General features: G+C 43.5%; 1 protein-coding gene across 7 annotated transcripts; it reads left to right on the forward strand.

Annotated features, from left to right (window-relative positions):
* The first annotated feature begins 1,221 nt into the window (after positions 1 to 1,221).
* On the forward strand, positions 1,222 to 20,331 carry LOC120395573 (potassium voltage-gated channel subfamily C member 2-like). Of its 7 annotated transcripts, XR_005592704.1 has the most exons (5): positions 1,222 to 1,688; positions 2,666 to 3,344; positions 14,547 to 14,786; positions 15,927 to 16,069; positions 20,243 to 20,308. XR_005592704.1 is itself a non-coding variant. In XM_039520059.1 (3 exons), exons 2-3 carry the CDS (start codon positions 2,685 to 2,687, stop codon positions 20,321 to 20,323), a joined length of 741 nt encoding a protein of 246 aa, XP_039375993.1. In that variant the 5' UTR covers positions 1,222 to 1,688; positions 2,666 to 2,684; the 3' UTR covers positions 20,324 to 20,331. The 7 variants fall into 7 exon arrangements, 6 of the variants coding, with proteins under 6 accessions (XP_039375993.1, XP_039375997.1, XP_039375999.1 ...); XM_039520059.1 differs by lacking the exons at positions 14,547 to 14,786; positions 15,927 to 16,069 and having other exon boundaries at positions 20,243 to 20,331; XM_039520063.1 differs by lacking the exons at positions 15,927 to 16,069; positions 20,243 to 20,308 and having other exon boundaries at positions 14,547 to 15,037.
* Positions 20,332 to 21,186: the final 855 nt, after the last annotated feature.

Below are 21,186 nucleotides of genomic sequence, written 5' to 3' on the forward strand. Positions count from 1 at the left end.
GCAGAAATGTATTACAGCTGTAAGCTGCATCCAACAGATGTATATAGTGTTTCTCATCTCTATTTACCATTTCAAACAAGAAAGCCTTTTTGCACTACACACCTGAGATCATGTCTGTACATTTTAGCAATGCAGGTCTGTTTTCATATGCTGAGTTCAAGAAAGGATGCCTCTGAAAGGTCTAAAATGTAAATCTCCATCCAAAAAATAGCAAGTATAAAACATATTGGGCTAAATTCTCTTTTCGGTTGCAACAATCAGTTTTCAGTAGTTACATCGGATTTACAACTATGTACAGAATACAGATTTTGGCTTTTAGGAGTTGTAATCAGGTAGTTGTATCTGCTATTGGCAAGGATGTGTGTAGTCTCAGTTACCGCTATTCCAGCAGAGCCTTCACGGGGTGCCCAGGTGACGACCCCAGACCTCCGCTGAGGTGGAAGGAAATCCCTTTATTGAGGAGGCCGCAGGAGCGACTTCTCGCCTCCCACAATCCTCTGCTGGGGCCTGAGGTATCTCTGCCCCTTGACCAGCCTCCAGCATGCGTGAAAACAAGAAGCACTAATGGGCTAGGGAGGGAGGCCGTAGAAACCTGATGCCCAGTCATAGGGCTCTGTTGGGGTTGCCAGGTGGTGTTGGCGGGGGTGATCACTTTGCTGGGATGATTTGTGGGGCAGCTCCCTGCTCCAAATCCTCCCTTCCCCAGCCGCATGAACACAAGGTGCGGTTCCTCTTTCCTAGCTGCCCGAAGAGCTGCGGCCGCCGCCTGTGCGCCTGAAGGGAAGCGGAGGCAGCGGGCTCCGCCAGCCGCAGGTGTCTGCTTGGGCTGATCCGTGAGGGCCTCCAGTGCCGCGGACTGATCCAGCCCTGCTGCAGCCGCTGCGCGCCATGTGCCTGCCTCCTGCCGCCCATGGAGAGAGGCTGCTGGCGCGCTGTGCCCGAGAGCCAGGGGCCCTCGGCACAGGCCAGCTGTGCCCGCTGGGTACCGCGGCTCTGCCTCGGAGAGAGGCGAACTCTCTCTGCTGTAGTGTCACCTGTAGCTTGGTGCCGCTTTCCCTGCATCGCTCAGATAAACAGCCACTGCCAGCCCCGCTTCCTCCCTGCTGCTGTCCTTAAGGGAACGATTCAGTGTCACAGAAGCGGGGGCGGCATTGCCGTTTTCGGCTGAAGGCGGTATGTGTATTTGCTGCCGTCTCCCCCAGCCGCGCACCCTCGGAGAGGGCGGTGCGCTATGGAGTTTGCTGGAGAGTGGTGCTGAAGGGACAGCTCCCACGCCACCCTCCTTAGGGGAGGGGCTGCGCTTGAAAGACAAACCTGAGTTGCATTTTCACCTTCAAATTAGAGTCTTCCCAACCAGCCGCTCGGATTACAGCAGCCAGCACCCTTAGGTGCTCTGACCAGCCACCCATGGTTTTGCTTTCTCTCGGTGATGGTTACTCTTCATTCCGATGTTGAAAGATTGCATGTATCGGGCAAAATGAGGGAAGCGAGATCTACCAGCAGGCGGTGGGGGCTGCTTTTATTCCTTTCGCAGTTCAACACCAAGGGCGGTGGAATAGCCACCTGAACATGGGGAGAAAAACAACAAGTAGTTCTCGCCTGACAGGTCGGCGGAGGATCCGCCAACAGCTGCGAAGAAAACAGCGTCTTGTATATGAAGAGGAGCCTCTCTCTCTCTCCTCATTAAGGTATTTGAGAAGGGGGATACCGTGGAAAAATCCAAGCCAACCTGGCTCTGATTCCGTCTGGTCTTCCTAAATATGAATGTGTAGGTAAAATCCGTGGGGAGGTTAGTGCTTTGAGAAAGTAGCAGCCAGAGCTGCACGCTAACAGCTCCTCTAAGGGTGTGCCTGCTGCCTGAGGTTTGGTTTTTCCTCCTAGAGACCAAACCTTCTCTTCTAAGTCCCTAATATAATAAAAGATGGACAAATAGCAAATAATTTAACCGCTTGCTTTTATTCAGAGAGCTTGATCCAGGAAACCCAGAAACGGAGAGGAAAAAGGGGTGGGGAAGGTGACTGATCCGTATCAAGGAGAAGCAGGGTTGTTTGGTTTCTCTCTGCTTTCTCTCTGTCTATACTGGGGGAAGGAAGAGGTGCAGGGGAAGAGTCTAGATCACTGAGGGGGGAACAAGCCATCTGAGAGCAGGGGAGGCAAGGACTGGTTTGTAGAAGGGGGTGTGGGAGCGGCAGTGCTTTGAATTCGTCAAGGATACAGCAAAGGACTACGAGGTTTGTTTCAGGGTCGTTTGCAAACCAACTTTCCAGTCGCTGGTGCAAAGAGAAGCTCTAACAGCTGCTATTGTAGGAAAGCGAGGAGGGGAATAGTGGGAAACCGAGGCGGAGACCCTGGGATGTCAGGGGAAGGCAGGTCCTATTGGAGGGGGATTGGGGAAGATAGAAAAGGCAGTTCTGGAGATTTGGCTCATAGTGGTGGAGAGAAAGGCGGCAAGTTGGGGAAGAGAGGAAGGGTCGACCAAGGTGGTGGGCACAGGAGGTGGGAGGAGGGTAAAGAGCAGGGAAGATGTGGGGCATTTTCGTGTAAGGGGGTAGGAGGTGGAAAGTGATCTCAAGAGAACCGGGCTCCCTATCCTCCCTCCCATTTCACGTCTTCCTCCAGTCCCTGCTGGCCTCACGCTGACGGGTCTGTCTGTCTGTCCCCCCAGTCATGTCTGACCCAGAGAGATGGGAAAGCTCGAGGATAACGAGAGGGTGATCCTCAACGTGGGGGGCACCCGGCACGAGACCTACCGGAGCACGCTGAAGACCCTGCCGGGGACCCGGCTGGCTCTGCTCGCCAGCGAGTCCCAGAGCGAGTCCTCGGGCGGGGAAGAGCAGCCGCCGGCTCCCCCGCCACCGCCTCCCCCCATCCTGCCCCCGCAGGTGCCGGGCGGCTGCCCGGAGGCCAGCAGCGGCGGCAGCCCCCGGAACTGCGGCGGCCCCAGCGAGTTCTTCTTCGACCGGCACCCCGGGGTCTTCGCCTATGTGCTCAACTACTACCGCACGGGCAAGCTGCACTGCCCGGCCGACGTGTGCGGGCCGCTCTTCGAGGAGGAGCTCGCCTTCTGGGGCATCGACGAGACCGACGTGGAGCCCTGCTGCTGGATGACCTACCGCCAGCACCGCGACGCCGAGGAGGCGCTCGACATCTTCGAGACCCCCGACCTCATCAACGGAGAGCCGCCGCTCGACGGCGACGACGACGACCTGGCCGCCAAGCGGCTGGGCATCGAGGACGTGGGGGCGGCGGCCGGGCCCCCCGACGGCGTGGGCGGGCGCTGGAGACGGCTGCAGCCCCGGGTGTGGGCGCTCTTCGAGGACCCCTACTCCTCCCGGGCCGCCAGGGTGAGAGCGCGGCCCCGCGCAGGCGCGGAGTCCGGGGGCCGGGGCGTGACCCTTCCTCAATTCCTTCCCCGCCGGGGGGTGACCTGCCTCAGCTCCTTCCCCCCCTGGGGCGTGACCTGCCTCAGCCCCTGAGCCCGGGGGGGCGTGACCCTGCCTCAGCTCCTTCCCCCCCTGGGGCGTGACCTGCCTCAGCCCCTGAGCCCGGGGGGGGCGTGACCTGCCTCAGCTCCTTCCCCCCCTGGGGGGTGACCTGCCTCAGCCCCTGAGCTGGGGGGGGCGTGACCCTGCCTCAGCTCCTTCCCCCCCTGGGGGGTGACCTGCCTCAGCCCCTGAGCTGGGGGGGGGGGCGTGACCCTGCCTCTGCTCCTTCCCCCCCGGGGGTGACCTGCCTCAGCCCCTGAGCGGGGGGAGGAGGAGGAGGAGAGCGTGACCCTGCCTCAGCCCCTGAGCCCGGGGGTTGCCAATTTTGGTGGGATGGATTCCTGGAGATTTCATCACCTGACATAATCTTTAATTCAAGAATAATCTTTAATTCCTGGCAGGGCCGTAGTAACAAAGAACGTGGCCCCCTCCGAACATATGTCCAGGGCCCCTTACAATGCAGAAACATTTTTTTTGCCACTTTTAGGGGCCCCCTTCCTTGCGGGGCCCCCTCCGGTCGGAGGGTACGGAGGGCGCTCGCTACGCCATTTCCTGGAGACTCTAGGTCAATCCTGGAGGGACCAAATCAGCCCTTGGTCCCCCTAAGTCAGCCCTTGGTTCCCAAGGGTGTTTGTATATGTGGAGGAGGGGTGACTCTTGCTCAGTTTCTGGTCTCCCTGTGTGTGTGTGTGGGGGGGGGACCCTGGTTCAGGCCCTGGTCCCTTGGGATGGGGTGTGAACCTAACTTAGTGCCTAGTCCTCTGGGATGAAGGGTGTATGTGTGTGGGGGGGCACCCCTGCCGCAGTCACTGGACTCCTGATGGGTGTGTGTGTGTGTGTATGTGTGTGAGGGGGTACTCCTGCCTCAGTCACTGGACTCCTGAGGGGGGGTGTGTGTATGTGTGTGAGGGGGTACTCCTGCCTCAGTCACTGGATCCCTGGTGTGTGTTGGGGTGTATGTGACCCTAAATCTGTACCTGTCCTCTGAAAGGATTGGTGTGGGGATGAGTTGACCAAAGTTTATAGATACCCACAAGAGTAGCAGGATCTGGACCCTGCTAGAGAGTGACTCTGACTCATTCTCCTCCACCCTGCTCAGGCTTTGATTTTGGGAGTGACACTGTGTTAATAGTGAAGTGAGAGTGACTTACCCCCTGTGATTTGTGAGGGTGTCCTTAGTTCTCTCCTTGCTTTGGTGTCTGGATCTGAGGGTGATCATACTTTAACGTGTGTGACAGAGGGTGATCCTGATTCAGTCTAGTCCTTGGATTAGTCCTTGATTTCTGAGGGTGACCCTTACTCATTCTGTGATCCAGGACATAATTCTGAGGCAGTAAGTGATTTTACTAAATTATCTTGATTTAGACTGGAGGTTAGGATTTTGCCACAGATTATTTTCTGTTTTTGAGTGAGACCCTGATTTTAGTCTCATATTTTTGTTTCTTATTCAATCACCATTTGGATTCACTGTCTGACCTGTGGTTTTGGGCCTATTTAAGTCTCTGGAGTTCCTTCTGGTAAGGAAATCAGGTGCAGTTTTTGAAGAAAAAGAATGGAGGTTTTCCCAGGTTTAATTTTTTTTAAAACCCCGCCCCCCACAACAACTTATTCCTTTTGTGTTTGTTGTAACTACAAGTGGTTTTGTTTTATGCAAGTGGAATAAATGTTTTGCAACATATGTATCAGGATTTCTTCTGAAGGGTTCAAACTTGGGCCTCATTCTGCAAATACTTACAACTATGTTTAACTTAACTGTGGGAGTAGTCCTAGTGACTTCAATAGAATTACTCACCTTTGTAAAATTAAGCATGTGGTTAAGTATGTTGCTGAATCATATTGTAGGGCCTGATCCAGCTCCCACTGAAGTTAATGGGTTAATGCCTACTGGCTCAAATGGGGGTAGGATTGGGTCTTTAGTGAGAGGAGAAACTATCCAGGCAGGAGGTACATTTCTCCCAGGTGCTCTGAGGCTCCCCAGTCACTCCTGTTCTTCACTGATTGGTAGCATTCCCAAGGAATCAAAGCTTGTGCAGCAGTTCGCTTTGTCTGTGCCACTGGCTTCAGATAATATTGAAATAAAATATAATAGAGGATTAATGATAATGGAATAAATTCCTATTGTTGCTTACTAATGGGACATACACACACATTTATAATATTTCAGCAATATTATTTTAAAAGTAGAATGTGTTCTAGACATCAAACTAGTACTCATCTTCATCAAAATGCCATTGGAAAACATCTTCAGACTATTCATTACCTTCATTTTCCTTTTAACTGTGCATTGAATCTGTAGTGGGTTTGTTTGTTTTTTTTGGAGACTTTCCAACATTCTTTGCCAGAGAGCTGACAAATATGAAGTAAAGGTTAAATGGAAGACACCAAAAGAAACCTGGAAAGGCAAATGCTGGCTATAATTGAGTCATAGTACCATAGTTCCTTCAAATGTTTTTGATCCACTTGAATTCCTCAACAATATCTTTCAATTCTGAGGACCAGAACACTTTATCATTAGTTGTTTGGTTGATATTAGTGGATTTGTTGAGTCTTAAAAATGAACTGTGTATTTATATTGTAACATAACATTGTAATCTGCTAATATTAATGTTATAGAAGAGACTTCATTTACTGCTCAGTAGATTTAACTCTTGATTTCTAGTTTTGAACTCTTGATTTCTGACTGGCTGCTTAATACTGAAGTGAATAAGTCCATTGCTAGAGCTATAACTACATTGTTTTGCTTTTTCTCAAGGCTGCTATTGTTTATGGTGACCTTTCTGCTAAGAAGGCCACTTTGTGAATTGGTAGTGGCTTTCAGAGAAGAAAATAATTTTGTGTCTAAGTGCTAGTGAACACCTAATGAACAATTTCACTTAATCACCTCCCTGCCATTTTGGGGACCTCAGGTACTGGTACACCTTGGCCCCGTATATTCTCTGTCTGTGGTTCATAATAGTCTAGTCTCCTATGGGTTGTAATAGTTTGATTGTTATTGGGTTTAGTATGTGGGTGCTGAGTGGTATTGATGGCCTGTGATATATAGGAGTCAGACTAGATGATCTATTGATTCCTTCTGGTCTCAAATGATGATTCTCTAGGTACATCAAGATTGAAAACAAAACAACAAAAACCACAACACTCATGGCAGTGAGTCTCAGAGCTTGGGTGAACTAAGGCTGTTGCCCATGGGACTAGTGCTATGGGCTAAAAATAGTAATGTAGAGGTTCCCACTTGGGCTTTGAAACTAGAAGGTATCAGAGTCTAAGCAGGTACATCTACCCTGATATTTTTAGTCCCCATAATGTGAGTCCCATGAGCCTGAGTCAGTTGATCTGGGCTCAGAGACTCAGGTTTTTTTTTGTTTTTTTCCTTTGGCAGTGTAGATATAGTGAAAGACTCTAAGTGATGGCAACCTCAATCTGGAATTGAAATGCTATTGTCAATTTAGACACCATCTTTCCAGAAAGAAAGATAGCTTTCTGACACTTCTGATAAATGCAATAATAGTTTGTGTAAACTCAAATAAACAATGTGTAAATCTATAAACATTTTAGGTGCAATCCTGGCTCCACTGAAGTCAGTTGCAAAACTCCCATTGACTTCAGTGAGGCCAGGATTTCACACTTTGCATTGTAGTCTATGGGGAAGGATAGCTCAGTGGTGTGAGCATTGGCTTGTTAAACCCATGGTGGCGAGTTCAATCCTTGAGGGGGGCCATTTAGGGATCTGGGGCAAAAATCTGGCTATTGTTCCTGCTTTGAGCAGGGGGTTGGACTAGATGACCACCTGAGGTCCCTTCCAACCCTGATATTCTAGGATTCTTGACTCATGAACCACTTATCTCAGATTATAGAGATACTTAGTGTTAAACATTCATAATCACTATTATTTTTTAGGATTACTGTTCTATGTAATTTGAGCAATTTCAATTTTCTGAAATATGATGAAGAAAACTAGCATTTTATTTATTTTGATTAACAGGATAGCACTTAATATTTATGATTTGTGATTTCTAAACTGTGATCTCTAAAAATAGAAATTTATAGAAATTCAAATATAAGTTGTCATGGTAACTTGTGGTGGTGTGTGTGTGTGAGAGAGATTCTAGCAAGACCATCAAATGATGTTATATAAATAGTGGAAGTAACTAGTTTGTTGATGAAAGATGCGTTTGTCTCTATTTATGATTCTAAAAATCTTCAACCTTAATCATATTCAGATGGTAACTGAGATTTATTACCTGATTTTTCAATATTCTGTTAAATGGCCTAAGAATGAGAAAGTATTGATATATTAACTGATGTTCCTTAAGAACTCACGTGTCCAAAATGGTGGTGGTGGGGCTTTGATTTTGTTTTGTTTTTTTAAAGAGATATATTAGTAAAACAAAGATAAGATCTAGATATGTTGCAAGGTAGAGCATGATCAGTATAATTCCTGCCACTATATAGATATAAATGTGATATACACATGGGATGTCTTTTAAATGGGATTACATAGAATACTTTTTTCAAAATTTCCAGATCTGTGCAACTTTTCCTACTGTGGTTCTCTTTTTGAACATTTGTCTTTCACTCCAGACATAAGTAATAGAGAAATCATTCCCAAAACAGCATTTTGCAAAATACTGTTACGTACATATAAGAAGACACTATGCTAAGACACTAGCATAGAAGGGACCAGTCATTTAACACATCTGTGTCTTGGTTTCCCCATCTCTGAGATAGGTATTATTCCTATCAAGTGTATTCTGAGACTTAATTAATTCATATTTGTAAATCACTTTGACATCCTTAGGAGGCAATTGCTATATAAGTGTAAAGTATTAATTGCAGTCAAGAAGAGCAAATTGCAAAGATGAATCTGAAAAATTTATAAGGAAATATTTGAGTCAAAATTAAGTGCTGGGTGTGAAGAAGTTCAAACAGAACCAGCCTTTGGGACCCAGGAAGCTTTTAGTTATCGGACACTCCCAGCTCCAACAGGGACTTACAAATGCCAGGGCTAGTTTCAGATTTCATGTTTAAAACCAAGTAAATTTTCTAGTCCATTTTCTTTTGAAATATAATCTTGAATATGTGATGCAGTGTAAACAGATCATTAGGGTTTTTTACTTATTTTTCAGAAACATCCTGAGTTATTCACAGTCCCCACTATGGGCTTTCAGATCTGGCCTTAGGGTCTATAAAAACTGTGGCCACATGCTCCTCATATTTTGAGAAGCCCGTAAATTCATTCACAGCTGTGGGGACAGTGGCTGCAAAATGAGGTAGTTGAACAATGTGACAATCAGCATGGCCTATTTCACGAAATATGGTACTACATGTAAGGCCCTTTACATTCTAATCCTTTTGTAGCTGTAGTCAAGTCACATAACCCATAGTTTCCTTATCTCTAAAATAGAGACAATAATATTTGCCTGCTTCACAGTGAGGAGGGTTATGACAGCTAATTAGGTAATGTTCATGAAGTGCTAATATTCATTAATATGCAAAAACTTCTGAGGGTCCTTGCAAACTTTAGGTCCATCTGGAAAAATACTTCTTGCAGAACTTCCAAAAAAAAAAAAAGGTATATCCACCAGCACTCTTGCTGAAGGGGGATAGGAGTCGTAAGGATACCACACTTTAATATAAAATTAGTCAGTTAAACTTCAAAGACTTATCTCACTAACCCTCTCCAAAATCCTCAAGCATTGTGAGGTGACTGCAGTGGGCAGGAATTAGTTACATTGAGCAAGATGGGAGAGGAGACATGTACAGGGGCAGCAGTTTTGTATAATTTTTGGTGGTGCCAGAACAGGTCCAAGTCCCGCACCCTCTGCCTTGTAAGCCTATATATATATATATATATATATATATATATATATATATATATATATATATATATATATATATATATATATATATATATATATATATAATGTAAAAATGGACTGGAAACAGTACAGTTTTCCTATATTGCACAATGTGTGGGGGTATTGGGGGATGAGGGCTCTGGCTGGGGATGAGGGGCTTGGAGTGTGGGAGGGGCTCAGGGCTAGGACAGAGAGTTGGGGTGTGGGGGTGAGGACTGCAGGGTGAGGCCGGGGATGAGGGGTTCATGAAGCAGGAGGAGGCTCAGGGCTGGGGCAGAGGGTTAGGGTGCAGGGCAGTGAGGGCTCTGGCTGAGGATACAGGCTCTGGGGTAGGGCGGGGCTGGGGATGAGGAGTTTGAGGTGCAGGCAGGCTGCCCCAAGGCTGGGACCAGAGAGGAGGACTCCACAGTCCCTCCAGCCCTCTCCCTGCCAGCAGCACACTCACCAGGCACCGTCACTGCACGTGCTCCTAGGGGCTGGGCTCCTCTCAGGTCCAGGAAGCCCCCTCACCTCTCCTGTGGTAGGTGCCAGAGGGTTGGGAGGGCTGCCATCACGTGTGTGGCTCCTCCTCTCCTCCCTCTGCAGTGGCACCACTCCCTTTTGTAGCTGTCAGCAGCTGGTGAGGGAGCATAGCGTGGAGCGGCAGGGCAGCCACCCACTGCCCAGGTCGCAGGTAGGGGCACTCGGGGGGAGGCACGTGGTGCAGCAGGTGGGGCCAGGGGAGAGACCCAGGCCTGAACATTGGTGGAGCCAGGCCTCCATGCCCTGAATTTGCTGGAGCATGGGCACTATTGGCCCATATAACTCGCTGCACCTGGACACGTATTGTTTTGTAGACTCACTTCAAAATGTTAAAGTCCACTTGACATATGGTATACTAGGGAGCCCTGTTATTAAAGGCATCACTGCAGGAGTATCTTGATTCTTAATTTGATGAATTGGTCTCACTTTTGCAAGGTGTCTAATCTATAATAAGGCAACTGAGTACCCTTGGAAATTGTGCTGGTTATAGCCTTAGGGTTAGGCTGTTAATGATGTATGAAGCTTTTAAAAAAATTTGATTCTGGAAATAAAATTGCTGGGTTAATCTGATTGAAACATGGCGAGAGGAGGAGTAAGGAAGTATGACAGAGTAAAAAAGAAAATGTTCACGCGCAAGGTAACAAACCTTTCTAATTTCAAATTATCGATTTCTCCTGCAACTGAAACAAATATATTTTCAGATGTTACCTTCTGAGCTCTTATGAGTCATATAGCCCTCTTCCATCTGGAAATGATTACAGAAGTATTCTAAGGAAATAAAAAGGATCATAAAGAAATTGAGAGCTTTTTTTGTCATTCTGGTGAGCAAAATGCTAGTTTTATTTGTTTAGTGGGAAAACAATACATTAGATTAAATTAGCTAGACCTAACCATTCTGTTTGAAATATTTAGTCTGTAGGGACAGTTGTTGCTTTTAAAGCAACAGAAAGAATTGTACTTTATGCAACAGTGGATGCAGCAGTATTACAGCAATTCATATCTAGCCAACAGATTACTGTACCCCAAGGGCTGATTAAATCATGTTGTAGATGACGCTTACTAGTTATCTTCTGGAATACTATTACAACACTACCGCAATAGATTGAGAATGTCTGCTGGCGGGCTTGACTGAAAATTGTTGCTTAATAAATTACCTAACAGCAGCTGATTTGGCCTGCCCTAAATTTGGACTGTATCTGTTTGTTTGTACCATCATATCAATAAGGTAAAATAAGAGAGATTTCTGCCTGCTTAACTTCTGCCTTCTTTCTACAGCTGTTCTGCCTGCTGCTGCTCTTGTTTCCATGGAAACAAGCCAGCTCCTGACTTCCTGTTTCCAGTGCAAACATTCTCTCTCTTCAACTTATTCATCTTAGAAAAGCATTTTGCCATGGCTCTGACATAAATGCCACACAGATGATCTGTCGTGTCATTTCAGAAACAGAAGATTTTATATCTGCATGCATGTGGCCAAATTCAAGTCTCAGTTACTCTGGAATAATCTGAAGAAAATCCAGTGAAGTCAATGGATTTGTGAATTTACATTAGTGTAACTGAAAGCAGAAGTTAGCCCAAAATATGTGCACTTGCATACATAGCTAATGATAGTACAGTGTGAGATTTATTTTCACTTGGGTAATCTATTAGACAAAATTGTGTTGTTTTCTTTTAGTTAATACATAAAGGGCAATCGCTTGTATTTTGACCTTGGAAAATACTTAAATAACAGAATAATAGTTACCTTGAAGAAGAGTACTCATTTAGATGGAATGGCTGAAGTAGATTAAGGCAGGAGGAAGACCCTCCCCAGTTTTGGTGGCTGTTGTGATAGGTCTCAATACTATGTGCTGGCACAGTGTTGCATCCTCATATGGTCACAAGATGCAGCCAGGCAAAGAGAATGGGAACACAAGGAGAGATGTATTGGACAGGTGTTTGTGCCCTTAAGGTGCCCCATAGTCAGCTAAAAAGAAGGCTGTGTGAGTATGTGTGTGTGCAGCATGAGAAACTCAGCAGAGGCACCTCCCTGGTGCTACCTTTTCCAGTTTCTACTAGGATGGAAAATCTGTATTGATGCATAACACAGAAAGGTGAGATGTCAGACAATTCTGAAATCCCTAATGCAGTTTCCTGCATTTAGAAGATTTTTAAGATATTTTGCATAACATTCCTCTGTCCAGGGCTGTCTGTAAGTTACATAACACTTTTTGGGGGTGACTTTCAAGACCCACCCACCGTTTGTACCTCTTTGTAATACTGAAACACACATGCAAAAATTAAGGACCCACTCACCTCCTAATGTGTTATATAATTTATGGACAGCCCCAGATTCCCTTCCGCACCCCTAAAGAGAGGAGAGGGAGCACCTGTGTGTGACCTTCTCTTCCTGTGAAGTTTTCCCAGTTACTTTCTTACGCCAGGAAAGGAGGGGTGGGGAGGAGTGAGAAATCTTTTAATAATAGATAGTATTTTATAGAGCTTTATATATTCAAAGCACTGTACAGGCATTTTAGAGAAGAGGGATACACCAGTTCTTCCTGGCTATCTAGCACTGTTGCTGCTCTGTCATTGGTGAAGATGGTTGAGAGCTCCAGAGACTCCAGGTCTTGCTGTTGCTCACACTTTACATTTCCCAACTAATGGAGTGGAGAAGAGGGAATGCCCTGGTGCCAGGTCATCTTGAGGGAGGAGTGCTCTCTCTCTCTCTCTCTCTGTGTTTAGCAGATGATGGGGAGATATGTTCCCTTGTCCTCCTCTGTATATAACTCCTCTTCATACCATTTGTCTGACAAGGAGATTTATATATGTGCTTTTATAGCCAATGCAGAAACTTGTTTTTTTTTCCTGGCAATTTACTTTTCATTGGTAATAAATTTACAAATAAACATGTATTTAGGTTATAACCTTTCATCTAATATAGAATTACAGTATACAACTCTGGTGTTGGGGATTTATATAGTAGCATAACTCCCCCACATAATGGTGATCAAACAGGTACAACAATGTTTTTAAAACAATGTTAATTGGTTCTGTTAATGATTTTATCCTAATAGCTTACTGCTCAACATACCATCCTTATTTGTACATAACACCTGTTGGCTTCAATGGGAGTTTGACCTGAGTAAGGAATGTAGCACTAAGTCCTTTCATACAGCAGATACAATTTTAAGTGATGAAAAAATAAAGCTGTGAAATATGTACAAACATGTCAATATTAATAAACTTAATATCATGAATGTCAACAAAATAAAACAGAAATTTAAGTACAAAGGTGACTTGGGCTATTTACTTCATTACCGTGAAATATGCCATAGAAGGTTGTAATAACTATATGCTAATTCTGTTGGAAATACCTATACAGAAAGGATAACATGAAGTCACTTTTGTTTTTTACCACTTCCAATTTGTTTAATTTAAATGTATTGCTAGTACTTGATAACTAAAAACAATTTAAAAACAATTTTCCTTCAGTTAAACCTCTGTAATGATGAAAATATGTCACTTCTTAACACAAAACCAAAATTTCTGCTATTTGCATCTTGGTTTGGAGAACCTTTGACCAAAAAGATGACATTATAAGTGATAACCAAATTATCCATCTATATACCATTACTGCATGTTATTTTCCTTCCTGCCTTTTAAGATGTTCCTTATTTTCCATTTTTTTTTATGAAACCTTGTTCCCTGACAGAGGTAAGTTTTTCTTTCTGGAGTGGGAGTATATGCACATGTCACATATATACAGGTGTGAAGGGGTCATTTTACCACTGGCACCTCCTCGTGGCCAAGCATGGCACCTCTCTGTCCACTGGAGCCTTTCTGGGTGTATCAGGATCTTTTCCTCGGGGAGGGGCCTTCAGGGAATGGTTGTCTGGGAAATTCCTGCCTTCAGTCAGCCCTTTTCTCAGGTTCTCTTCCCTGGTCTGCCTACAAGGGAGCTGTTTTGCTCCATTTTTAAACTCCTCCTCCAGCTGTGCATGCCTTGTAGGTATTGTAGGGGAGTTGTGTCTGAGCCAAGAGCAGCTCCTTAACCTCTTGTTGTCCAGTGTGGGGTTTGTATACCCCAACACATGTATGTATGCATGTGGCAAAATTGTATTTTTTTTAATTTAATGAAATTATATTTGTTGCCTAATTTATAAGAGGTGATCTGAACAACCAGTGGTCAGACATTAAGTTTAAACTCATTTGGAATTTTTTCTACATTGAGTTTAATAGAACTGAGACTGTTGTCATTTTAGAGCATGTCATCGTTAGCACAGGTTCTTCAGTATTGCTGGATGTATTGTACATAGTAGCATCCTGCATCTTGGCAGAGGGTTAGACTAGATGATCCTTGCGGTCTCTTCTAACCATATGGTTCTAGCTCATTGATATGCTACTGGAAAAGTGCTGTAGTCAGATGAGTAGTCTCTCTTAGCATGGTGATGAATACTGTGTACTGAATAATAACATGGTAATATTTGTTCTTCATATTGTGTACATTACATATTTCACAATATAATTCTGCTTTAATGAATGTAGTTTCTTAAGGGTATATCTCTGTTATTAGAGTAGTCTACACCATATTATTTGGTGTGTCTGCTTATTGAACACTTTGTGCTGCTGGTTCAGAACAGCACTAATATGATGAGTTACAGCATACTGACTGTACAAGAAATAACCTTTTCTTTTGCTATTTAGTTCATATCCTAAGGAAATACTTGTACTACAGAAACAACTGCCATCAAACTGGAATGATTGCGTTGAACAATAGTACAAGGATACTCTAAGCCTGTGAACTGGAATAAGGTGTGGAATTGAAAAAAAACAAACAGTAATGAGATACTGGGACTCAATGTACTGCTAAGAAAATTGTCCTTCAGAGAATTACCTTTGGGAATGTATGATGTGGAAGTTAAGCAGAGTGAGAAAAAAGATGGTGAGAGAAACTCTATTCAGACATGTGTTGTTACAATAAAAGGCATTGACAGGGCTCCTAATACTTTTGTAACAGAGTCTTCATCTGTGGCCTTCATTGCACTGAGACAGAATTTGGAGAATGGAGAAAGCATCAGGGCAATAGGTGATCTAAAATTGATGGAAGAACAATTTCCTCTAATCACACTTCTATTAGCCTGTTTAATTTCTCAGAATATAAATGGCTACAAAATATATTAATGTCTTATGGGCTGTCTGGTATAAATTTAAGTGAAATCAAGTGTGCAATAACTAGTATTTAATATGACACTTGTTAATAAAAAATTTGACCTTTAAGGAGTGATGAAAATTCTTAAGGAATATATATAGTGCATTGTTAAGTAAACAGGCATATTAGTCTAAATTAGCTTAAACTTTGATTACTGCACAATTTAGGAAGAAGTAATTTTGAGCTTCTAGAAATTGCTAATAAAAGGCCGTGAGAAGACTTCACCATTAGGCATTCTGAAGTAACATAAAAACAAAAATTTTTTTTTCAGGGGAGTCTTATATTTTCTGCAGAGAGACTGTGAAAGAGGTTTAGAGAGAGAGGCGCTGATACACTGGGACACCGGGAGAAGGATTTGGCAAAGACCCAGGATGGAACAAGCAGGGCCGGCTCCAGGGGTTTTGCCGCCTCAAGCAGCCAAAAAAAAAAAAAAAAGCCGCGATAGCGATTGCGATCTGCGGCAATTCAGCGGGAGGTCCTTCGCTCCGAGCGGGAGTGAGGGACCCTCTGCCGAATTGCTGCCAAATCCCTGAAAGTGCCACCCCACTCCCGAGTTGCCTCCCCAAGCACCTGCTTGATAAGCTGGTGCCTGGAGCCGGCCCTGGGAACAAGATAGGAATTGGTGCAGGGAGGCAGCGAGAGGTCTGGGCTGCTGATTCAGGGTCCCTGGACCAGAACCCAGAGGAGAGGGAGGGCCTGGGTTCAGCTACCAGTTCACCAAGGGAGGTGGAATGGAAACCCTCTTGCAAGGGGTAAAGACTATTGAAACTCCCTGATATCATGTTTAGGGACTAGTGAGTCTGGAGTTGGATTGAAGGCCAAATGTGAAATTGATAGACTATTGTTTGGTGGACTATTGGTTTACCTTGGAAGGAGCGGGACTACATGTGACCCAGCTGGAGGGCCAAGTCACAAGACTCAGCAGACCACAGACAGAGCAGCTGTCAGAAGGGGATGTAAAAGGAGAAGAGCCTGCTATACCACACCCAACCACAAGGAGCATGACTCACTAGCTGGTGAGGCAAGGGTTTCTGTTTGATCTTCCATGCACATCTGGGAGGTGGATTTTTCCTGTGCTTTAAATTCAAGGGAAAAGGTCTCCCTTTGATTTTCCATCCACGTTTCATGGCATGATGCATTTCAAAGGGAATTGTGGGTTCAATCCTGAGCTCTCTGGCTCTGATCCAGAAAAACACATGCATGAGAGTAGTTCCTTTGACTTCAATGGGGCTTCTCTTGTTCTTGAAGTTAAACATGTGATTAAGTGCTTTGCTGCATCAGGGTCTGAATCTTCAGCACCTTGCAAGAGCAATCCCTGTAATTCCAACTAAATGTTTTTTTTTAAAGTGGCAAGCTCAGTCCTCTTCTTAGTGTTATAGGGTGACCAGATGTCTGCATTTTATAGGAACAGTCCTATATTTTTGGGTCTTTTTCTTATATAGGCTCCTATTACCTCCTCACTCCCGTCCTGGTTTTTCTCATTTGCTGTCTGGTCATCCTATAGTGTTATGATGCTCCTTCCCTACATATCATGTTGGACTTTTCAACTGAAGAGTGTATATAGCAGATAGACTTCTAAAGCTCTCTCAGCGGTAAAATCCTGACTTCAGTGGGGCCAGTATTTCAGCCCTGGTGTTTGGATGCATATTCTACTAGGCACAAACAAATGTTTAGGTTAAGTAGCTGACATGTCTGAAATGTATACACTCAGAAATCTCTCTCCCTAGATTAGTGAGTTGATGGAGATCAGGCTTTGGGGAAATGCTGTATATGTTGTAGATTTGTAGTGGCCTTTTGACAGCAGGAAAAAGAGTTCTTTCATATCAGCTGGTAAGGTGGCCACACATCTGTCCTGCTTGCAGAAGAAGCAGTGCTGTTTAGCATTCATTTCAGGAAAAAGCAAATGAAGCTAAGGTTGCAGTGACCAACAAATGTTCAACAAAGTAGGTTTGATGCATTGCAGCTACAGGGCCTCTTTGAGAAGTCATTGCATATCTAAGTTGATGCCTATCCGATGGAACAAATGAGGGGGAGAATGAGGGAAAAAATAATAAATGGGAAAATTATGCCTCAGATAGAAAATGGACAATCTGTGGCTTTCTGGCTCTAGAATGGAGAGAATTATGGTCTAATAAAGCTAAATCTAAAACCATTAAAATAACTTCAAGAGAACTCTTATACTGTATTGCATGAGTTTTTATCTGGTGACATTCGTAGCTTTAGGGAAGATGATGGATACACTTTTTCAAAGTTGCAGGCTCATCCATGTGGGGCTATAGCTTTTATCATGCTCAGCCTCACTGCTCTGACTTCTAAGTGAGAAGGAGGATCTTTATAAAAGTACCCCTTTCTTTGTTGAATTAACTCATTGGATTTTAGAAGCAGCTAATCCAGCCTATATTCTACAGATAACAAGCTGCAGATCCCCCCAACGTGGTCTGAGTTCTAATGTCTCATTGAAAATTGTAAGTGTTGCTTACAAATTGCCTCCACTGAGGCACAAAAGCTCAACTATTCTTCCTGAATCACCCCTCCCCTGCATATCAGCATCTGGCTCAGCTGCTGAGCTGTTAAGGCCAACGGACTATATTTAATTTTTAACAATTCTGAATCACTGGTATAAAGCAAATCATTATGTTACAGTTCAATAAGCAATAGCTATTATAAATGTCTGTGTATTGTTAATGCTACCTTTTAATGTATTAGCACTGCATTAGCAGCTTTTCTTTGTAAAGCTAATAGCACACACCAGTTATTGATATGAAAAGACAGTAAAATTTCAATGGCTTTGTAACTCAAACTATTTAAATCTCACAGGCATTCATTAGAAGAAATGTTTCCATTAGTCTCTAGAAAAGGCGTGGGTTTAGTCAACTTTAGCTTTGTATTTTATGAGAATTGTGCATCACTACACTAGAATCCTGACAAATTCATATGAGAGAGAATGCTGCTCTTTGAAGTAACTTCTGCTTTCCCTAAAATATGAAGGGCTAACTTTTAAGAATGGTGTGAGAGAGTATTTTTTCCTGGTTTGTGTAGATACTGATTGTACATTAACTGTATTTTGAATTAGCAATTATTGCGGGTCAACAAATATTGAAGGTTTTCTTCAAATTTACCAATAACGTTATTCTAAAACACAAGGTAATTGTGGTAGTTTCCTCATCATCCCATGTCAAAAACCTCCAAAGCAAAACCCAACCCTCCTGTGTGACAGGGAATGTCTTGGCAATAGTGGATAGTAAAATGACTCAGAGAAATTTTTCACTGTAATTCTCTTACTGTATAGCCAAGTATGTTGCTAACATGACAAGTGTGTACACAATAAGAACAGGTATGAAATGTCTAGCTGTCAATCCCCAGCTGCAGTTGTGTATCTGTACCTTTTTTTTAACCTGTAGTTTAAGATTTTAAAGCTAGTTTCCTCTTTATCATTAATGTTTCTGGTGGTCTGTGCTATGAGCCATTAACACAAGGGGCTGTGTCCAGGACTTAGGACGGCTTGTCAGCAGAATGTAGTTGTGCTTGTGTGTCTTGAGTCAAAACTCAAACATTATTTTAAGATAGAGCTTTGTGGTTCATGTGAACACCCTGCTCTATCACTTTAATACCATGATATTTTTCACCCAGGTGGATTAAAGTAATTTTTGTTAATAACAAAATACACTTGTTAATAAATGCAGCATTTCTTTCTTCCATGTAGTGTATCTTAATAAAAATTGAAAGGAAAAATTATATGCAATTTAAAGCTCTGATTGAGGAAAGCATATCTCTTAAGGAAAATGCTTAAATTCATGCTTAAGTCCCATTGAAGTAAATGGTACTTGGGCACATGTTTAAACCTAAGCAAGTATTTAAGTGCTGTCCTGAATAGGGATGGACTTCAGCATGTGCTGAAGAGGTTTCCTGAATCAGGGATTCAAATAAAAGCCCTGCAAAGCTCTTAAAACTCGTTTGTGTCCATATCCTCATCCCCAATACAAAAGCTGGGTAAGTGAGATTTGTCCAGCTTCATTTGTGGCTGAAGAAAGGAAATCTTTCCATCATCCACAGGTCTTCGATGTGTCAGTGGAGATGCTTCAAAGCTGCTAGTTTAGCCTCAGAAATATAATAGTGTAGTAGTCCCTCTGATCTCCTTTTCATATGGCCTGTAGTTTTGACAGTGGACACCCTCCCATCTCCAAACCTCCTCCATGTTACTAGGAAGCACTTCTCTGTGGCACCCAGAGTGAGCTGAGAACTACGTCTCGGCCTCCCCCACTCCTGAATACTTTAACCACAGCAGCTCTGCTCTATTAAAGACTTTCATTGCTTGCAGAGGTGGGGCAGGATTTTCTCCTGGGTATAATGAAAAATGCCATTAATTTAGTATAAATTTGAGAATTATATGGTCAATTATCTTCATTTCAGAAAATTTGACCCTGTGACATGCACCCTCAGGGAGCCCAGCAGAGAACATAATGAATTGCTGCCACACTTTCTGCTAGCTCAACAATCAGAAAAAAGAATCCTGAATTTTTTAAAAAGTATAATATATAAAGATCAGGGCTAACATTTTCTGGCTTGGATGCCTATAACTGGCCCCCTAAATAAGTGATGCTGAGTAACTTCAATTCCTGTTAAGTTCAATGGGAGCTACAAGTGGTCAGTACTTCGAATAAAGTGCCTAACTAGGTATCTTCAATGCATACGCAGACCCTTGTGTCCATGGGGAGTCTCTTGGACTTCAGGGAGGTCTATACAGAACAGGAGGTTGTAAATTGCAGGATCAGGACCTACATTAGAAAACTTGGGTAAAGATTTACTTTCTGATAAACCAGTATTAAATCAGGATGGAAACAATTTGCCTGTTTGATAATACACTCCCATAGTTATCACTGCTGGAGTCACAACTGATGTCACTTCTCAGAGCATATTATTATTAAACTATTCCATAACAAACTAATGCTTTTTGGTATCCACCCTTATGGAAATGCCCTTTACAATTTAATACTGAACAATATCATTTCTATAGGTTTATTTCAAACCATCCTAAACATTTTAATAGAGAATTACATCCCTGCTATAGAATTCTATTGTGTGGTTTGAAATAAACCTATAGAAAGGCTATATTTCTCTGTAGTTTATTAAGAGTAATTTTTCTAGAACTCTGTGAAACCCTATATCTTATTTATTTTCATTTATAATAGATACTGAAAAAGCACCTGTCCCAGGGATGCAGCTCCCTCTGTTGTAACTGGTGGTGCAGGACAAGCACATTCACTGGATGAAGTTCCAGCATAGACGCCTTGCTCATAAAGTTGAGTTATAATAAAATGAAAACTCATTGTACATACTTAAGGTGTCATAACATGTCATATCCAGGTTGCAAAACAAAGAAAGGAACAGCTCGAACCTGGCATATGCACATTTGTCTTTTGTTGTGGGAATACAGAACAGAGAAAACCACAAACACCTGAAAACCAACATTTAAGCAGTACACAAAAAGGGAGAGTGTAGGCATTACTTTTTGCAGTGATTTCACCACCTATCAGCAGGGGAAGGTGTCTGGAGGCTGTGTTGGATGTAACAATGTCACTTTTCAGAAAGCCGGAGAGGCTGAAATGATATGTATGTGTGAAGCTATAGGATATTTTTAAAATACGTTTTCCTAGGGTAGAAATTTTGTCAGGTTTTTTTTTGAGGGGGGAGGGGGGAAATGAAAACATCTATTCTGCAGAGACTCAGTGTTGTTAACATTTAATTCACTGTGATTTCCCCCTTTTTCCTCCTCCTCCTCTCATGATAGGCTTGTCTGGTCCAGGATACGAAGTGAGATTGGGACAGGGTGCTTGCCAGAGAGGAAGAGTAGTTCAGAGGTAGGTGCTAGTGTGGGAGTCCAGAGAACAAGTTTAATTCCGTGCTCTGCCACATAATTCATAATCCTCTGTTCCTTATCTGTAAAATGGGGAACCTGTAATAGTATCTCCCTATATTGCTGGGGCATTATGAGGATAAAAACCATTAAAAATGATACCCACAGTAATGGAGGATATATATAAGTACCTGAGATAAGGGAGCATGTGGGTTCAGTAGCTGACTTAAGCTCAGGACATTTGTCAAATGAGGTATAGCACACAGTTTCCGTCTCTGG

This window comes from Mauremys reevesii, linkage group 1, assembly GCF_016161935.1.
Source record: "Mauremys reevesii isolate NIE-2019 linkage group 1, ASM1616193v1, whole genome shotgun sequence".
Taxonomy (NCBI): Eukaryota; Metazoa; Chordata; order Testudines; family Geoemydidae; genus Mauremys; species Mauremys reevesii.

Coding starts and splice junctions, on each gene's coding strand:
- LOC120395573 (XM_039520059.1), top strand. CDS start 2,685: ATGGGAAAGCTCGAGGATAACGAGAGGGTGATCCTCAACGTGGGGGGC. Junction 3,345..20,242: donor ACTCCTCCCGGGCCGCCAGG/GTGAGAGCGCGG, acceptor CATTTATAATAG/ATACTGAAAAAGCACCTGTC.